We start from the raw sequence: 19,074 nt of genomic DNA on the forward strand, positions 1-19,074 counted from the left end.
ATTGTTTTATAATGTTTTCCCCTTAAGCAAATTGTTGCAGAATGCCAGCAAGACCTCACATTTTTCCCATGAAGTAATCCCAGAACCCAGCCAAGATCCTCTGTGACCTCAGCCGTCCAAGAGGCCCATTCAGCCTTTGACTAGGCAGGTCGGTCAACGTCCAGCCGGGTCCAGGCATCCTATTGCATCTTTATGTTCCACTCCTGAAGAGTGGGCATTTTCCTGTGTCCTCCCACACCTGCACTCTCCCAAGGGTCTTGTGGTCACCCTGAGATGGCAGATTGGGGTCCCTGTTGTCCTCGGACAGAGAGTGCCAAGAGCTCGTGTGCCTTGCCCATGGGCACACAGCAAGGCCCGGCGCCCATGCGGCTGTCCTGGGAACCCACTGACCCTGCTGTCCCCCTCAGGCCACATTAGGATCTCAGACCTGGGCTTGGCTGTGAAGATCCCCGAGGGAGACCTGATCCGCGGCCGGGTGGGCACTGTTGGCTACATGGGTGAGTGCTGGGCTGCCTCTGTCAACGCACCCTGATACCCAGTGGGGCCACCCCTGCTCACTGCCAGCCGAGCCCCCAGAGCCTGCCCGCAGAGCCTCTTGCCTCTTTGTGCACTGCTGATCACACGCAGAGCCACAGTCTCTGCGGGGCTGCTGGGGGGCGGCCTTAGCCAGGGGGAGGAGGAGCACAGGGGCCCCAGATGTGATGACTGCTCTGAGCTCTCTGCACTCCCAGGTCCCAGCCCCACCTGTGTCCAAAGCCAAGCCACTCTTAGGGGTCGGGGCCTCGCACATAGCGCTGCTAGGGGAGGCCACATTGAAGCAGAGGTCTAGGAGGAGAGACCCTTGAGAGGAAGGAGGTAATTCGGAAGAGCCCCCAAATGAGAGGCGCGCACAGCTGCGGCATCACCGAGCGTGATTCCAGTAGAGAGCAGCCTTTGGTTCCTGACGCCTTGCCTTAGTCTGCTCTGAGACCAGAGTCCTGGGGGTTGCAGGGAAGAGACCCAGAGTTAAGTCCTGTGCCCTAGAATCCCCCATCCAATTTGGGGCACGCCCTGGGCTTCCTCCTGTGCATTTCACTCGCCTACCCTCCTTCCCCTGAGAGGCGGGGGCCCCAGAGAGCTCCGAGGACCAGGCACGCTGCCACCCTCTGGTCAGGCTGGTGCCAACAGCAGCTGCATGGGAGGTGTACCTTGTCTCTGGTGCTAGAGGGCCCTTTTCAGATTGCATGACATTTGGCAACCTGTGGGGTGTGTGTCTGTGTGTATGTGAGTGTGTGTGATTCACGTGTGTGCCCACGTGAATGCTGATCGACGATTGATAGGGATGTAGGCGGGTGGATGGATGGATGGATGGATGGATGGATGGATGGATGGATGGGATAGATGATGGATGGGTGGATGACAGATCTGCCTACCTGTGTGTGCATTTGCCTGGGTCTCCTTTTGCAGAGTGCTCCATGCATCTGTGTGCCCAGGCTCTTGTGTGCAAACCAGCACGTGTGTGGATGCATTTCCCTCCAGACATACGTGCTGATGATGCAGAACTATCTTTTTTGTATTTCTATGGTGAATCTGTAATTCACTTTATCAAAGTGGTAGAGAAGACATAGCAAGAGATTGTTTGAATTACAGATAAATTTAAGATCATCTTTAATTTGGGTAGATACACCTTTATTCATTGAAACAAATATACCAATAGCACCTGTTCTGTGCCAGGTGTCGTACTTGTTACAGTAGTGAATAAAGTAGCTCATGTTCTAGGCAAGGGGACATCAAGAGTGCAGGACACCTCCATCCACAGTAGTCAGAGTTCTAAAGCTACAATCAGAGTCCTTCGGGGGCACAGAGGAGAGTCATCAGGGCAGGCTCCCTGGAGGAGGTGGTATTCACAGCAGTTGGTGGGGTAGGAGTTGGTGGTGGCCACTGTCCCAGCCATGAACCTCCAGGCCTTCAGTGAGCAGCGCCACCAGCTGTCTCCCCAGTCCTCACTCCTCTCTTCTCTCCTCTGCCCCCAGCTCCAGAGGTCCTGAACAACCAGAGGTACGGCCTGAGCCCCGACTACTGGGGCCTGGGCTGCCTCATCTATGAGATGATCGAGGGCCAGTCGCCATTCCGCGGCCGCAAGGAGAAGGTGAAGCGGGAGGAGGTGGACCGCCGGGTCCTGGAGACCGAAGAGGTGTACTCCCGCAAGTTCTCCGAGGAGGCCGAGTCCATCTGCAAGATGGTGAGTTCCTGGTGGCCAGACGCTACCCTCCCTGGGCCTGGCCCCAGTCTGTCCCCAAAACAGCAAACGCTGGCTGAAGGGACAGGGATCTGAGCATGCTAGGGTGTGGTGGGGGGCGCAGCCCACCAAGCTAGAGCTGAGGGCACTCCTTGCTGTGGACTGGGGTGGTCAGCGGAGGCTTCCAGGAGAAAGTCTGGGTGGGGCAGGGACACCAGGAAGCAAGGGGAGGGGGGTGAGGGGAACAGTGTGGAACACCCTCACATCCAGCCTGTGGGGGTCTGCACAGGGCGGAGAAGCGGTGGTCTGAGCTAGACACAAAGCAACCTTGAGTCAAGCCCCTGCCGCTGCCCTTGGGCCTCCTGCTCCCTCCACCTCTGGATCCCAAGGTGTTGGTTTAAGACGAAGAGCTGCAGGGGGTGGGGGTGATGATTGCAGTCTTTGAACATCTTATAACAAAGTTTTCCACCACTAGATGGACTGCTGGTCACGCCAGCCTGGCTCCTGCGTGGCAGGGTCTAGGGATAGTGAGGTCCGACCCACCCAAAGGCAGGGCATGGTGGGAGTGACGATTACACAAGCTGGGTGGGTGGGGCCAGATGTGGGGACTGGAAGCCAGATAAAGGAGTGACAGGAGCCATTGGAAGTGGGGGATATGGGAGTGGAGTCTGCCCGTGCCCGCCCTGCCCCTGGGCCCCCCGACGCCGGCCCTAACCCTAACCCTAACCCTTTCCTGGGAACCAGGACTAGTGGCTTTTTGGGGAGATGGCTACTTCCTGCTCTGGCCTGGCTCTCAGCCCCCAAGTCCAGCCATGCCCCCTTGGGGCCCTCCTCCTTATGGTCCCCAGCACAGCTGTGCTGGCAGCCCCACTACAAGAAGCTGCCCTCTAATGCCAGCCTTACAGGGACAGGAAGGGCCAGAGCACCCAGCTCCACACTTGCCAGCCCACAGACTTCCTCTTCTTTCCCTGGAACCCCATGTACCCGGAGCCACAGATGGGCAGGCTGAGTCTGGGAGCGGGAACCACATTTCCCACCCCTCTACATCTTCAGCGACTTTGGGGGCAGGTTCAGCGTGTGCGTTGACAACCCAGGCAGCTCCTGGAGTTTAGGAAGCAGCAGGCCCGGGAGTTGATTAAAAGTTGCAATGCTTCTGCTCAAGAAGACCTGAGGCTGCGCTGCGAGCGGCCCCAGGAGGGTCTGGCTCGGCTCCTCACCCCAGAGGCCCCTCCCCTGCAGCCAAACACCTCTCCTCAGCCCCTTCCTGTCACCAGCCTCATCCTCACCTCACAGAGCTGTGGGAAGAAGGCCTGTGTGTACAGCAGACCCACACCCTAACCCCACAGCTGTTGGCCCGCCGTGCAGCTGGGGCCTCAGAGAAAGCCACATGGTCATTGCAGCCAGGGCTAGGGTGGGGGAACCAGAGGAGCAGTGCAGCACTGGTCGAGTACATGGAAACGTGGGTGCGAGCCATGCTTGGCTGTCCCATTGGGAGATACCTGTCAGGTGCGACAAAACTAGACAAGGGAAAGATGGGGTCAGACAGCCGTGGACAGAGCATCACCGAATGTCCCAGGTCAGGGCCAGGCAATCAGAGAGGCAGGTCTTGAGAGATCTCATAGGGATATGGGACAAACTAAGAGGATGACGAGGTGGAGAGGGCCCCAGTCTCACCCCCGGACCCCAGTCACCCACCTTGGCCCCTGGCTTTGGAGCTGGGATCTCCTGCTGCACCCTGGACCAGGGCACTGCTGTCCCTCTGCTGCCCCCTGGTGGACACTGAGAGAAAGCCTGCTGCTCCCAGAGGACCTGTCTGGTGGGTACAAAACCACTGTCCTCTGGAAGCCTCTGGCCTTGCTGCAGCTTCCCTTACAAATGATCTTGGGTCTTGGGAGTCTGGTCTTAGGCCTCCTTCACGCCCTTGACTGCAGCATCTCTGGCATCCAGACCTACCGTGTCCCCTCCAGCTGGCGGCAGCTCAGGACACTGCAGAGCCTGACTTGCCAGGAGAGCTCACAGGCTCCGGGTTCACAGGGCTATTTCTAGGCTCTGGTGGCTCCAGCCCGGCCTGCCTAAAAGGGCCCCTCCACAATCAGCGAGGAAGCTGGTCTCTGGCCCCCAGGTCTGTCCCCCATTCTACCTTAGCAGCCACAGAAGCTGCTCCCCCTTCTCTGGAGCCCAGAAATTCACACATCTCACCTCTTTGTCCCCTGAGCCCAGTCCATGGGCCCAGACCTCAGCCTCCATCTTCCCCAAGCCCCTGCTCAGTCCCAGCCCTGGGCCTTAGCCCCCACTCCAGCTCCCTCTTGCCCTTCAGCCATCTTGGTCTCACTTGTCCTTCCAGCCCATCTGTTCTCCTCCTCCAGGAAGCCCACTCTGCCTGCCCCACCCATCCCACTCACACCTTCTCTTCCTCTTACTTCTCCTGGTGTCCACCTGATAGCATGGTTGCAAACTCCTTACCTGACGACATGGCTGCAAACCATTGACTGGATGCCAGGGTTTCAAACGGCAACATATAGGGGGGTGTTTGGTTCAACCTGCACAGGGTGTTTCAAAAGAAGTAAATGGTAGGTTCATTGCCAAGATTTAAAAATGTGGAGATTTCATATAATAACCTGGATTTTCTGGCTTCTCTTGAAAAGCAGAAGCCTCAGGCCCTGGCTGCCGTCCCACCTGGCAGGAGCTGACGCGTAGCCTGGCCCGGCTCTCCCAGCCCACCCCTCGCCTTTCTTGCCCTCGTTTGTGCCACCTTCCTGGCCAGCCACTGCAGCCTCTGCAGGAGACTTGCCTCTGAGGGACTACTTAGAACAGTGCAGCGCCTGGGCCCAGCCCAGCCCAATGCTTGAGCCTTTGTTAAACAGTGAAGCCCCCAGAGAGAGAAGTAGAGGCATGAGCACCAGACTCTGAGCCGCCAGCCTGGCGGTCCGTGGGGGCATTAGAGGGCGACACTGTGAGCGACTGAGCTCTCTGCTTAGTCCTTTCAAGGGTGGAACCTGGTGCTGGCCCTGGTGCCACCTTTGATTCCTTTGTTTGGGGGGCAGCCCCTCCAGACCCTGAGACCCAGGAGGCCAATGTGGCTACTCACTCTCCCAGCGTCCCCAGCCAGCGCAGCGCCTGCCCCACAGGAGCCAGCAGGAAGTGTACGTGGGATGAATATGAGCAAAGTGCACGGGGCACTGGGAAAAAACAAGGCTGCGCCCCTCCCCCCATGCAGGCTGCTCCTAATTTTAGCCACAACGCAGATATTTAGTAGACACCAACTGCATACAGGTGCAGCGCTCAGTAGGGCAGAGGAGAAGAGAGAATCATGAGGCTGGGGCGCTGGGAGTGCGGGTCAGGGGCCGGGGCCCTGTGGTCATGTGGCTGCCACGGCCAGTCGAGGACCCCTGCGCGGGTCCAACCCTCTGGCCTCGTTCACAGCCACATCCCATCTCACCCGGGTGTCTGCTCCCAAAGCTTCTTCCTCTCCTGGTAACCTTCCTGCCTCTTGGTTCTGATGAAGACACTCCCCTACCTCAGCCATCCCTGGCTCCTTCTACCTCCAGATGAAAATCCTACCACCCGACCCGGCCTTCAGGATCCTCCATCATCTCCCCTGACCAGCCCCTCCCCCTGGCCGATCTCTGATCCTCCATCATCTCCCCCGACCAGCCCCTCCCCCTGACCCATCTCTGATCCTCCATCATCTCCCCCCACCAGCCCCTCCCCCTGGCGGATCTCTGATCCTCCATCATCTCCCCCCACCAGCCCCTCCCCCTGGCGGATCTCTGATCCTCCATCATCTCCCCCAACCAGCCCCTCCCCCTGACCCATCTCTGATCCTCCATCATCTCCCCCCACCAGCCCCTCCCCCTGGCGGATCTCTGATCCTCCATCATCTCCCCCCACCAGCCCCTCCCCCTGGCGGATCTCTGATCCTCCATCATCTCCCCCGACCAGCCCCTCCCCCTGACCCATCTCTGATCCTCCATCATCTCCCCCGACCAGCCCCTCCCCCTGACCCATCTCTGATCCTCCATCATCTCCCCCGACCAGCCCCTCCCCCTGGCCGATCTCTGGTCCTCCATCATCTCCCCCGACCAGCCCCTCCCCCTGGCCGATCTCTGGTCCTCCATCATCTCCCCCGACCAGCCCCTTCCCCGACCCATCTCTGATCCTCCATCATCTCCCCCGACCAGCCCATCCCGCTGGCCGACGTCTGCACCCTCCTCCTGCTAAGTCAAACGTGTTTTGGATATTCCCCAGACACACCCTGCACGCCCTGCCACTCTGCTTTGCTGGTGCAGTTCCCTCTACCTGTGTACCCCTCCCCACACCCACACCTTGAAAGCCTATTTGTCCTACAAGACTCAACTCAAATACCCCTTCCCCATGCAGCTCCCTGACCTCCAGCTGGCAGCCAGTCATGCCTCCTGGCCCCAGGGTGCTGATCTGTATCACCTTGATGTGTCCTCTGAGCATGATTAGCCCCCCATGAGTCTGAGCACTCCTAGAGGCCAAGTCCCTCGGCAGTGTCTTCTCTGTCAGGAAGGGGCTTGCACCCAGGAGGTGCAAGTCTGCAAATTAGCCGAGTACGTGAACAAAAGAGAGCTATCGATGCAGTCCTTGCCTTTTGTTGCTTACCCTACACAGAAGAGGTGACATTGACTCGACACCCATTGAGTGCCCACCATAACCCAGGAACGAGGTCTGTAGTCCTGGGAGAAACACAAGATTCCTGCTCCCCTGGTCCATCAGGCATCTAGCCAGGCTGTGAAGGTGTGAGCACAGATGCATGCCAAGACTCAGAGGCAGCCCTGAAGCGAGACCTTTGCAGGGTGGGGCAGCATGTCTTGGGTGGCACAGACACTGTGGAGGCAGGAGGTTCAGGCAGGAGGAGAGGCCCAGTGGCTTCATGGGGCTCTCTCTGTTTCAGCTGCTCACCAAAGATGCAAAGCAGAGGCTGGGCTGCCAGGAGGAGGGGGCTGCAGAGGTCAAGAGACACCCCTTCTTCAGGAACATGAACTTCAAGCGCTTAGAAGCCGGGATGTTGGATCCTCCCTTCGTTCCAGACGTGAGTAGCACCCCCCAGCCCCCAGCAGCTCCCTTTGCAGGGTACCCAGGGCTGCCCCGCAGTGCTGCTTCACAGTGAGCTGGTGCAGAGTGTGGGGCACATCGTGTCTTTGTGGGGACCAAAGAGTCCCCTCCCAGCCACTCCTTGCCTCAGCTGCAGATGAACTTCACGCCAGGCAGTGCAGAGGAGGCATGGGCCAGGGAGCCCACGCTGGCTTCCAAAGACTTGGGCACTTTCCCGGGTCTGGGAGTCCTGGACAGATTCCTTCTAAGCATTAGTTTCCTCCCTGACCAGTGAAGCCAGTAACACTCACGCCTCCCACCTGCCTGGGAGATTTGAGGGTGAAATGAGAACTGAATGGGGAATGCTTCCAAGAGCATTGAGGGCCACCACGTTCAGTTCAGCTTGACCAGCGTGCATGCATTGAGCACCTACTGCAGACGCCAGGTTCTGGGCCAGGCGGGAACAAAAGAGGCCCCTCCCCCAGCAGCTTACATTATAGGGAGTCGTGTCTTCCCAGGAGGTCCCCAGGGCCACCAGTTGGTGTGTGAGGCAAGATTCCAGCTGAGGTAGAATTGTCCTTGAAAGTCCCCTGCACGGTCAATAAATCGTGAGCTCTCAGCTGGATCAGAGGCCCAAGAGAGGCAGACCAGGCAGAGGCTGGGTGATCTGTGTGGGATACGAGCTGTGAATTCGGGGCCTGCTCTGTGTAAAGTCAGGGAGTCAGAAGCCAGGAAGGCCTGTGTCTCAGCTCCTGCCACGCTCCCACAGATGACCCCTTGCCGGCGGTGGGGGCTGGGCCGGGGCTGTGGAGGCCGTGGGAGCAGTGGTGTGCTGCAGGCAAATTACCGCATCTCCGGAGAGCTCATATGCACATCTCTTCCCAATTCTGTGTCCAGTGGCTTTGCGTTGGCAGCTTACAGTAGATCCCAGTGGTAGCATCTGCACAGCAGCAATTTGCAAATGGTACAAATCAGGGCCTCTGCATCCCCCTCCCCCAGAACTAGTGGTTATCACTTACCAGTACCACCCTGAGTGGAGAAGGTGGGGACCGTCCTTGGAACTCTGGCACCCCCTGTAGGTGGGGTTCCCCTGGTCCTGTGGGACAGCAGCGGGCTTGGGAAGCTGCTGGGTGCAGATCAGTATCCATGGCAACCATACCACAGCCCCTGTCCGGCCAGGGATGGCATCAGTGTGATGGGTAATCAGGGAATGCTTTTTGGAGAAACACGGGGGCCACTGAGAATGTAAAGAGTAGGGCAAGGCACGGTGGCTCATGCCTGTAATCCCAGCACTTGGGAAGGTTGAGGCAGTCGGATCACCTGAGGTTAGGAGTTCGAGACCAGCCTGACCAACATGGTGAAACCCCATCTCTACTAAAATACGAAAATTAACCGGGTATGGTGGCATGCACATATAATCCCAGCTACTCGGGAGGCTGAGGCAGGAGAATCGCTTGAACCCAGGAGGCAGAGGTTGTAGTGAGCTGAGATTGCACCACTGCACTCCAGCCTGGGCGATAGAGCGAGACTCCATCTCAAAAAAAAAAAAAAAAAGCGAAAGTCACTGAATGCGGCAAACTCAATCTCCAGATGAGCTTGAGCAGGCAGGGGGAGAATGGTAATCACAGCATTGCTCTCGACCCTGGCTGCCTGGGGAACCGCGGGGGAGCATGAGCAACACTCGCCTTGGACCCAGCCCCCAGGGAGGCTGGGGTAAGACTTCGGCTTCGGGAGTTTTGAAACCTCCCCAGCTGATTCGAGCGTGCAGCCGGGGTTGAGAGTCACTATTGTGAGAAGCACTACGTGCAGGGAGTGTGTCGTTTATTTGTTGTTTGTTTTCGGTGTCGAGGGCTTTGGGAGTGGCCACTCCTTGGTATTCCAGGAAACCACATAGCATGACTGCATGAACGTCATGGTTGTGCCACTGGGCTGATGTCCGAAATTGGAGAGGATGTGGGCGCCCAGATTGGGGGTGTGGCAAAGTTTGGAACCCGGGTGGCCATCCTTGTGGCCTCTGGGCTACCTGTTGCTATGGTGATGGGCTGAGATGAGTCATGGCATTGGAACTATTTCTCTACCTTCCAGCACACTCCAGGTCCCATGCCAGGCCCCAAGGGAGATCCCATGGCGCACAAAACGGTTGGTTGTTTCCTTCATGGAACTTCCAGTCTGAAGACGAGGAGGGTTGTCAGCAAAACCCCTTAAATACAAGTAGAAATATGAGTCACAAGAGAAGAGAACAGTCAGCCTTAAGGAAGATTGGAGAGTAGCGAGGCCTCCGTGCGTGCACCCAGGCACGGCTGGAGAAGAGTGCTCTGGGCCCCAGAAGCAGCGTGTGGAAGGAGGCGGCCCTGAGGATCAGGGCGACTGACTGTCCTGCTTTGCCTGGGACTGTCCTGCTTTTAGCACTGAAAGTCCTGTGTCCTCGGGACACAGGGACAGTTGGTCACCCTGGGAGTGACGCTGGCCACCTCGAATCAGGGCATTAGGAGGATGAGGTAGCAGAGCCCCGCAAGGCGCACAGCCTGACAAGGCGCACAGAGCAGCCTGCCAGTGCCCTCCTCCCCCCACTGTGTAGCCTCTGGCCCAGGGCCTCTGTTCCTGGCATCTGAGGCCTCAGGCGAGCAAAGGCTGCAGGCCCTGGAGTGCGAAGTCGCTGTCAGCTGGGGACTTTGCCTTTTCCCCTCTGGCCCTCCCCAGGCTGCACGCCACCCCCCACGGTTGTCCCCACCAGCCCCCGATGGTCGTCCCCGCCAGCCCCCCACGGTCGTCCCCGCCAGCCCCCGATGGTCGTCCCCGCCAGCCTCCACAGTTGTCCCCACACCACTGTCAGGGCTGCTGCCACGTTCCTAAACCACAAGCACTGAGTGACATCATCTTTTTCACTTCCGTTGACACTTTTTAAAAATAAAAAACGTATTTTAAAAGGAAACCTTTCCAAGGAAATAATAGCCATGAAAGAGGGATTTGGGTGTGCCAGGTAACTTCCTGTTCCATTACAGATTTTTAAAATACACTCATTTCTTAACATTCCTCTGCAAGCCACCCAAGGCCAGTTTCGTGAGCTTGACCTGGGCACCCCCTAGGGCACCCTGGGCCCCACACCTGGCTCAGTGCCCTCTGTTGCCATCTTAAAATTTTAAATGTGGAACATGGGCCCTGCGTTTTCATTCTGTGCTGGCCGCGTGAATGATGTGGTCTTGCTTCCAGCTAAAAGTCCGCTGAGTTCCACGGTGGCGTGCACCCCGGGCTTTGGGCACTAGAGAAGGGTCGCAGCTCTGCACCCGGACACCCATGCCCCCACCCCTGCTTCCGCCCACATGCACTTGGGCCCATGGTTTGCTCTGCTGGGGACAGCATGGCCTCGAGCCTTGAGCTGGAGACCAGAGCAGACCGGAGGGGAGAGTCCCAGAAAGTGCCGAGCCCTGAGACCATTGCTAGAACCTTCCTGGCATGGCGGAGCCCTCACTGAGCCGGTGCACTGATTCACAACCTTTGAATTAGCCAAATGTCAGGAGACTGTGAGCAGGAGGTAGCCTCTACCCTCCAGCGACAGACGTGTCACCAGGTCTGGGGATCCCTTGGCACTGCACCTGGGGCCGTCTGTGTAAAGGCCTCATCTCCAGAGCCTCTGGGAAGCCTCCCCGCACCAACCTTGAACTCTTAGAGGGCAAGGTCCACCCAGGTTCATCTCTGCCCTGGCATAGATCAGGCCCCCAGTGCACAGTTGAGGGATGAGTAAGGTAAAAGATATGCCCTGGTACAATAATAATACCAGCTCCCAGTTACGGGCGCCAGGCTCGGTGGCCAGCACTGACAGCAGCCCCAGCGAGGTACCTTGTTGCCCCCATTTTGCCAGTAAGGAAATAGGACACAGGCCTCGGGGGATATGAGACTTCCCCACAGTTCATAAGCCCCACTGCTGGGACTCCAGCCCACGTCTGTCCTGTACTGGTAAGGGAGTGATGGCAAAAGGAGCCCTGGACTGGGCACCCAGGTGCCCCGAGCTCTTGTGTCACCCCAGCCAGGGTCCCCTTCATGGATCTGAGAGAGGGCCGCACTCCCACCTGGAGGGGTCGCGCAAAACAAAACCACAGGCCGTCATCCGAGGTGGACAGGAAGCCCAGCCAAGCCACTGGGGCCAACCCCTCCCCTGGCCTCACCTGCCCCTGAGCCACACGCCCTCCAGCCACCACCCGCAGAGTTCTGGGGGTGGGTCCTGGGAAGACTCCCCTCTGCTCCCCCGTTAAAACCCCAAGGCCTGGGCTTGGGGCCACTGGAGCCGCAGGCAGGACACATGTGTGACCAGCCCTGTGCCCCTGGCAGCCCCGCGCTGTGTACTGTAAGGACGTGCTGGACATCGAGCAGTTCTCCACTGTGAAGGGTGTCAATCTGGACCACACAGATGACGACTTCTACTCCAAGTTCTCCACTGGTTCTGTGTCCATCCCATGGCAAAACGAGGTGAGCGGGGCAGGCCACTTGCTTGGCGCTGGTTGGGAGGGAGGGACTGATGGGGGGAGGGAGGCGTCAGGAATATGAGTTTGGCGGCAGGAGGATGAGCGCGTGGTTTCTGTTTTCTCCATGAAGGCAGCACATGAAAGCTGTCAGTGGGCAGGCAGGGAGCTGTGGCCACCACGGGCCAATTATTGAGGGGGAGGCTCACCCAGCCCCCGAGACCTGGAAGGGTGTGGCTCAGGGGCAGGTGAGGCCAGGGGAGGGGTCAGCCCCAGTGGCTCTGCTGCTGGGCTTCCTGACCACCCCAGGTGACGGCCTGTGTCTTTTTCTCACGGCCCCTCCAGATGATAGAAACAGAATGCTTTAAGGAGCTGAACGTGTTTGGACCTGATGGTACCCTCTCGCCAGATCTGAACAGAAATCACCCTCCGGAACCGCCAAAGAAAGGGCTGCTCCAGAGAATCTTCAAGCGTCAGGTGAGACACCTGTGCCTGGAGAGTCCTGGCATCAGCCCCAAGACCCCTGGCTCGCTTCCATGGGAAACCAGCAGATCCCCAGGAGAGACCCTCTGAGGACTCGGGAGTCTGGGGCAGTAGCAGCCTGGAAGGGTGACTGATATGTCTGAGGCCCCTAACACCCACTGCAGCTGATGGGATCCCCACGGCAGAAGGGCAGAGCCAGCCCAAATTCACCCTCCCTCTGGGTTTCTCCACCTTGACACTATTGGCACCTGGGGCCAGTTAATTCCTTGTCACGGGGCTGTTGTGTGCATCACAAGATTTGAGACGGCAAGCTTGGCCTCCAGCCACCAGATGCAGCAACACCCCATTCCCCAGTCATGACAGCCCGTAAAAGCGCCAGACACTGCTGAATGTCCTTGGGGGCACAGTCACCCCTGGTTGAGAACCGCTGCCCTCTCTGGTCCCTATGAAGCCTCAGTCATGTAAAGACTGAACATCATAAGCTCAGGGAGAACTGGGGGTAGAAGCTGACCCTGCAGAACCTTCTGGCTCCTGAGATGGCTCCCATCCAGTGCTGTGCCCTCTAGCTGGCAGCCAGAGGAGACAGGGCTCTTGGGAAATGACAGTCAGAGCCTGGCCCTGGGTAAGGGCTAATGTGAGCCAGTGGAGGAAATGCCAGGGAAGGGCCCCCACCTCACCCCACACCATGAAGTGGGCCACCATACACCCCATCTTGGCCTGGCCCTGGAGGAAGCTGTGGCCCAGTGTGCCCATCCTGGAGCCTGGGAGGTTCCCCCACCTAGTTCTGCTCCTTCCTCCTCCCGCCAAAGAGCCAGCTCCAGGATAGACACACTAGGCCAGTGATAATATAAAAATACAACACTTCAGTGCTTCCATCAAGTAAAATGGAAGTTCCAGAAAGAATGACCTCTCCCTCCCCTCATGGCCGGGCGCGCTAAGAACACCCTGGGTCCTAGAAAGAGAAATTACCATGTAGTCTCACAGACCCGGGTTCAAACCCAGCCCTGACACTTCTTGGTTATGTGGAAACTTATGGAACCTCTCCCGCCTCAGTTTGCCTGCCTGAAACATCAGGATAGAAATGCCTGCTGCCTAGAGCCATGGGTGGCGGCCCTTAGCACGGCGCGGGCACCAGCACCTGTGAAGCAAACGTTCCTTGCCTCCCTCCTCCTCCCCTCTGCAACATGGAGGGCCCAGCACACACGGGATGCAGAGGGAGGGCCCGAGGAATGGGAACGACCGCCCATCTTTCCCAGGTGGGTCCTCGTAGAGCCGTTTGCATACGAGGCCCCATTGTATCCTCCCAGCCACCCTTTGCGGAAGCTGCTCTTCTCGCCTGTTACAGGAGAGGAAACTGGGAGATGGAATTGCATGCCCAAGGCCACTCTGCGAGGGAGGGCAGACTGAGAATTCCAGCCCAGGCAGTGTAACCCTGGGCCTGCAGGCGTAACCAAGGTGGATATTATGGGGGGTCCGCCTCCACCCTGATTGGAGGTTCTGTTAATTCCTTGGCTCTTCCCATTTACCAGATAAAGCCCTGTGCCTCCAGGGGCGGCCCTTGTACCTGGCTCTGAGGGGAGACTTCCAAAGGCCATGAAAAGCAAGGGTTAGAGCTGGTGGAGGCAGCCCCTGACCCATCGCCAGGGCTCCCAGGACTGACTGCTGTTCTCTCCATCCCGTCTCCCCCAACCCCAACCCCAGCATCAGAACAATTCCAAGAGTTCGCCCAGCTCCAAGACCAATTTTAACCACCACATAAACTCAAACCACGTCAGCTCGAACTCCACCGGAAGCAGCTAGTTTCGGCTCTGGAAGTCCACAGTGGAACCAGCCCAGACCTTCTCCTTAGAAGCGGAAGTACTGGAGCTTCTGCTCTGGTGGGGCTGCCAGGGGAGCCCCCCAGGAGCCGGGGAAGGAGGCCGTCCATCCCGTCGACGTAGAACCTCGAGGTTTCTCAAAGAAATTTCCACTCAGGTCTGTTTTCCGAGGCGGCCCCGGCCGGGGTGGATTGGATTTGTCTTTGGTGAACATTGCAATAGAAATCCAATTGGATACGACAACTTGCACGTATTTTAATAGCGTCATAACTAGAACTGAATTTTGTCTTTATGATTTTTAAAGAAAAGTTTTGTAAATTTCTCTACTGTCTCAGTTTACATTTTGTATATTTGTATTTAAAGAAAGTGAGATTGAGGGTGTATATTTTCTGTGCAGCCACTGTTAACCCATGTGTTCCAAGGCATTTTAGCGGGGAGGGGTTTACAAAAAAAAAAAAAAAAAAAATGTGACTCACAACTTCCAGAGCCTCAAATGAGAAAATGTCTTTATTAAATGTAGAAAGTGATTCACACTTCACCTTTAAAGGATTGCTTGTATTTACCCACATCTATCCCTGGAGCCGTTTCCTCACATTGGTATCACCCTTCTGTCGGCTTGGAATGATCTGAATTAAATGTTCCAGACACATGTGGGACTTCTCCCTCCCAGCCAGAATGTCCTCTCCTGGGGCCCTCGGAGTCGTCTGGGCTGAGCCCTTCTCCTCGAGGGGCACGCCGAGCCAGCGTTGCACCCACCTCTGTCTGTTCTTCCTCCAGGAAGCGGCTGGTGCGCAGATCCAGATATTTACAGCCTGGGGGGCGATGGGCCTCTTTCCTCCTAAGCGGGTCCTGACTGCTAAAGCCAGTTGTTTTCAAGAGGCTTGCATTGGGGGATTTTTGTTCTATTTTTAACAGAAGCATAGGATCGTAAAGATTCGTCAGGAAACCCCAAGTGTCCCAAAGCCTCGGGGCCCTTGGGAGCACCGGGAGGTGAGTCCGTGCGCTCATCCTAACGGAGCACCGCTGAGTCTGTAGTGGGGAGGGAGGCTGGCCCAGGGACCCGGCGTGTCCCTGAAGCGTTCACAGGGTTTCGAGACCTTCACAGCCCCACCAATGTGCTGGCCCCTGTGGCACGGATGGGGCAGTCTCTCCGGGCAAACAAGAGGCCCAAGGAGAGACCGGGCCACCAGAGAGCTCAAGACAAAGTCACCCAGGAAGGTGGGGCAGAGGCAAGATCTATCGGACACTTCAGAGTTTCAGGCGGGAGCTCCCAGAGGACTTGGTGGCTTTGCCAGCCCAGGGGACTCTGAAGGCAGCCCCCAGACCCTTGTAGCAGGGCTGTCCATCCCCAGGGAGCAGCTGGCCACCTCCTACTGCCTCCATGAAGTGACCAGGGGCCAGTCTGCTCCCACCTCCCATCCAGGGCAGGGTGAACATTTGATCTCACTGTCCCCTGCCTGGCTGAGTCCCTGGTATCTGACTCTGCCACCCAGCAGCTGCCAGGGTCTCTCACCATGTGGACCCTGCCCTAGCTGCACCTGCACCTCCTGTCAAAGTGCGGACTCACAGGCTCCACCCCAAGCCACAGAATGGGAGTGCCTGGGAGTGGGGCCTAGGAACCTGCATCATGTAAAAGCTCATCAGATCACTCTGATGACCCTGGAGTGTGAGCACCCCTGCAGTGTGAGCACCCCTGCAGTGTGAGCACCCCTGCTGTGGCCGTCAGCAGGGCTTTGGGGGTGATCATCCCAAACACATTTCTCTGGGTGACGCAGGCAGCATTGGAGCATGAGTCGTGGGGAGGACAGTCGTGAGCACACCAGCCATGAGGCCTGGTTTCCATGCCTTCCCCCCGGACTCTACCCCTGGGTCCTGGGGCGTGCCTCTGAAAGAGTCCTGGCCTTTGGGACTGATCATTTTGAGGTCCTTTTACAAAGAAATGGGGGAGAAGAATTAGCTAATTCTTCTTTTTAATGTAGCAGTATTTTTTTTGTTCAAGACCAGCTCTTGTTTTATGAGGCTCCTTCCATTACCTTTCTTGGGCTGAATACAAAACAAATACAGCCATATTCAAGTTTTCCAAGGAAGTGAAAAGCTCTTTGAATGGTATTTTAAGATCCTTAAGCTCTTGCTGAACTTCCTTTATCAATGAAAAGAAGGACCGTTGTCCTAGGACGGTCACCAGCCCAAGCCACCACCCCAGCCACCCATCCAGGAGGTTGGTTCCTTTTGCCCAGTTCATAGCAGCTCAGTCCTTACCAAATGGATTCTTGGTGTTGGAAAGCAGCCTCTTTTTATTCCTGAAAACCAGTGCCCTGCCCGTTTGCAGTAGAGAATCCCCAACGAGCAAGAAAGATGACAGAAGTGTGGCTGCCATGTTTCTAGGTCACGACAGCTCTGGTGGTACTATCACAAGGCCTGTGCATAGGTTCTATGATAACTTCAGTCTTCCATCATGTTCACCACCAGCCCTCCCTGAGTGCCCAGAGGAGATGGGGGCAGAGTCACTTGGCCTGTTAAAGCCTCCTGTTCCTTCTGGCTCATGCATTGCTTTGTGGCAAGAGAAAGGAAGTCTTTAGACCAGTGCCTTCTCCCTACTGAGTCCCCAGTTCTGTCCCTTCCCCTCCTCCAACCTTGTTTTCTATAGCCACATTTTTTTTTTTTTTTTTTTTTTTTGAGACAAGATCTCATTGTGTTGCCTAGGCTGAAGTGCAGTGGCATGATCCTGGCTCACTGCAGCCTTGAACTCCTGGGCCCAAGCTGTCCTCCTGCCTCAGCCTCCCAGGTAGCGGGGACCATAGGCGTGCACCACCATACTCAGCTAATTTTTTAAATTTGTTTGTAGAGATGGGGGTCTTACCATGTTACCCAGACTGGCCTCGAACTCCTGGACCCAAGCTATCCTCCTGCCTCAACCTCCCAAAGTGCTGAGATTATAGGCATGAGCCACTGTCCCTGGCCTATAGCGGTCATTTTTTAAAAAGGTATTTTAAAATTAAAAGCAAACATCTTCCGCCTATCCACCTGTCCCGGATAAGGTATATTTGGACAGTGAACGGATTTAACTCTCTTGAATGCATTTGAGCTCTTCACCGAAGAGCCTTTCTTGCTCCAGGCATGACATCGTTTTCACCAGATGTTCACTGACTTTGTGCCTTTGAGGTGAGACATGGGGTCTCTTAGAAGCGTCTCTGCATCTGCATTTCAGGGGATGAGCTGCTGTCCCTGGTGGACGGAGGCGGCCTCTGCCATGGTCACCATGATGACCTACAAGTGTTTATTGAGTCCCTTGGGGGCACCCAGAATACCACCTAGAATAGCAAGAAGACCCAGTCCCCGCCTTGCGGAGGACGCACTCGCACCCCACAGCAACCCATTCTCGCCTCTTCCTTGGCCAGGAACCCAGGGCTCCAGGACTGCCCGCTGTTGCTGTGTCCTGCGCAGCCACAGGAGGCTTCCTGAAAGGCATTGCTCGGAGGGGCGGGAGCAGGGAGGCCTGGCCTGCCCCACAGACACAGCTGTGCAGCCTGGGTCATACACACATCGGCAAGCAGCTGCCGAGACAAATAGTGGTGGGAAGTCCTGGGGACACACACAGCCTTTGCATTGACAGCATAGTAGGATCAGAGCCCAGGTGAGTCCCTGGGGATACCAAGGCCTTCCCTTCCTGAAACCGGGAAATCTCCATGTCTCTCCTAGGAGCCTGGCCCCACTGTAGAAATCCCTCCTCTTCCTCCACACCCTGTCCTTTCCCCAAAGCCTCAGTTGTCAGTTCCAGCTACCCATCGACTTCCCCACTGAGCTGCTGCCCTCAAAACGGAGGGGGCACTGCCACCTCCTTGAGCCTGGCATCCCAGGCCTTGCCAAAGGGGACGGTGGCTTCCTGGATAATCGGCAATCTCTGAGAAGAAGAGGAAACGCCTGAGTGACACTCAGCTGTCCTCTGGGGTCCCCTGGTGTGCATGCACATCCTTCTGAATCCCTGTATTTCCAAGAGGTGGTCTCCTGTTTTCATAACCCGATACTCTGAGATGGGATCTTCGAACTTTTTAGCCCTGGCTGTGGAAAGATAGTGAGTACGAAGTCTTTGTGCATTTGGAAGTGACATCGCTGTGGGAATTATGAACACAGAGAGCTTCCATCTTCCTGATCACAGTAGACCACGACCGCAAAGCCTCCTCTCCCAGAGACCCCTTCTGCACCTGCCCTCCCCACCCACCACCCAGCTGTTGAAGCTCAGCGTGTGCAAGTCAGACCCTGCACAGGCCGGGGGTGTCTCACCTGGCCTAAACATAAAGGCTTGTGCCGGAGACAGTGATTGAACACATTTGAAAAGCCAGCTCTCCCTGGCAGAGAAAGACACTTCCCCCGAAGTGGAATCTAGACGTCTTTCCCCAGTCCATCAAGAAGTCATTTTTGTAACAGTCTCTAAGCAAGTGTTCTCAATGAGAAGAGTTTAGTGGCTGTTGGTGTTGTTAAATAATAATAATCCTTCTAGCATCCAAAACTTTCTAATTTTTTTTCAGGGAGATTTGGACATTAATGAATGGAAACTTCCATGGTGGCGGTCACTCCTGAAGGCAGCGGCTTCCATTCTCCCACTGCTCTAACTCTGTGTGTTCCGTCTACCGTGTCACAGTGCCGCTGGATCTAGATGGAACCACTCTTGTTGTTTTTAAGAGAAATAAATTCCTTAATTGAAATAGCATGGCGTCTCTCTCCTGCTGCTGAGCTCTTATTCTGTTTCTTCTGCATACGACAGCTGTCCCCAAGATACCTGTGGCCTTTGGGTTAACCCTTTCCTAAGGTTGACAGTGGAACCCACCCAAACCCGGACCCCACACTGACCACCCCCTGAACTACCCACAGATGGCCCAGCTCCAGTGGGCAGGGCCCAAGAAAACCTGAATTCTTACCAAGCCATTGGCTTCTGATCTCAAGCCCAGCAAATGGTTCTAGAAGTGCTCCGGCCACTTGGCACCGAGGAGGAGCTGGGCGACAAGGGCTCGAGTCAGTGCCAGCACCATGACACCAAACGGCG

At 56.6% G+C, this 19,074-nt stretch overlaps 1 protein-coding gene across 11 annotated transcripts in view; it reads left to right on the forward strand.

The window, feature by feature from the left end:
• The window catches only part of GRK5 (G protein-coupled receptor kinase 5), a 253,439-nt gene extending 234,698 nt beyond the window's left edge, over positions 1-18,741 (forward strand). For 7 of the 11 annotated variants that reach the window (XM_015148304.3, XM_077947630.1, XM_077947629.1 and 4 more), the window contains 6 exons: positions 408-497; positions 2,013-2,221; positions 7,137-7,274; positions 11,603-11,740; positions 12,079-12,210; positions 13,918-14,571. In XM_015148304.3, the coding sequence (XP_015003790.1) occupies positions 408-497; positions 2,013-2,221; positions 7,137-7,274; positions 11,603-11,740; positions 12,079-12,210; positions 13,918-14,016 (806 nt within the window). In that variant the 3' untranslated portion in view covers positions 14,017-14,571. Of the gene's footprint in view, positions 1-407; positions 498-2,012; positions 2,222-7,136; positions 7,275-11,602; positions 11,741-12,078; positions 12,211-13,745; positions 14,572-18,559 lie in introns of those variants that run through there. The other 4 variants (XM_077947627.1, XM_077947633.1, XM_077947632.1 and 1 more) reach the window with 2 other exon arrangements.
• Positions 18,742-19,074: the final 333 nt, after the last annotated feature.

This window comes from Macaca mulatta, chromosome 9 (assembly GCF_049350105.2).
Source record: "Macaca mulatta isolate MMU2019108-1 chromosome 9, T2T-MMU8v2.0, whole genome shotgun sequence".
Taxonomy (NCBI): Eukaryota; Metazoa; Chordata; class Mammalia; order Primates; family Cercopithecidae; genus Macaca; species Macaca mulatta.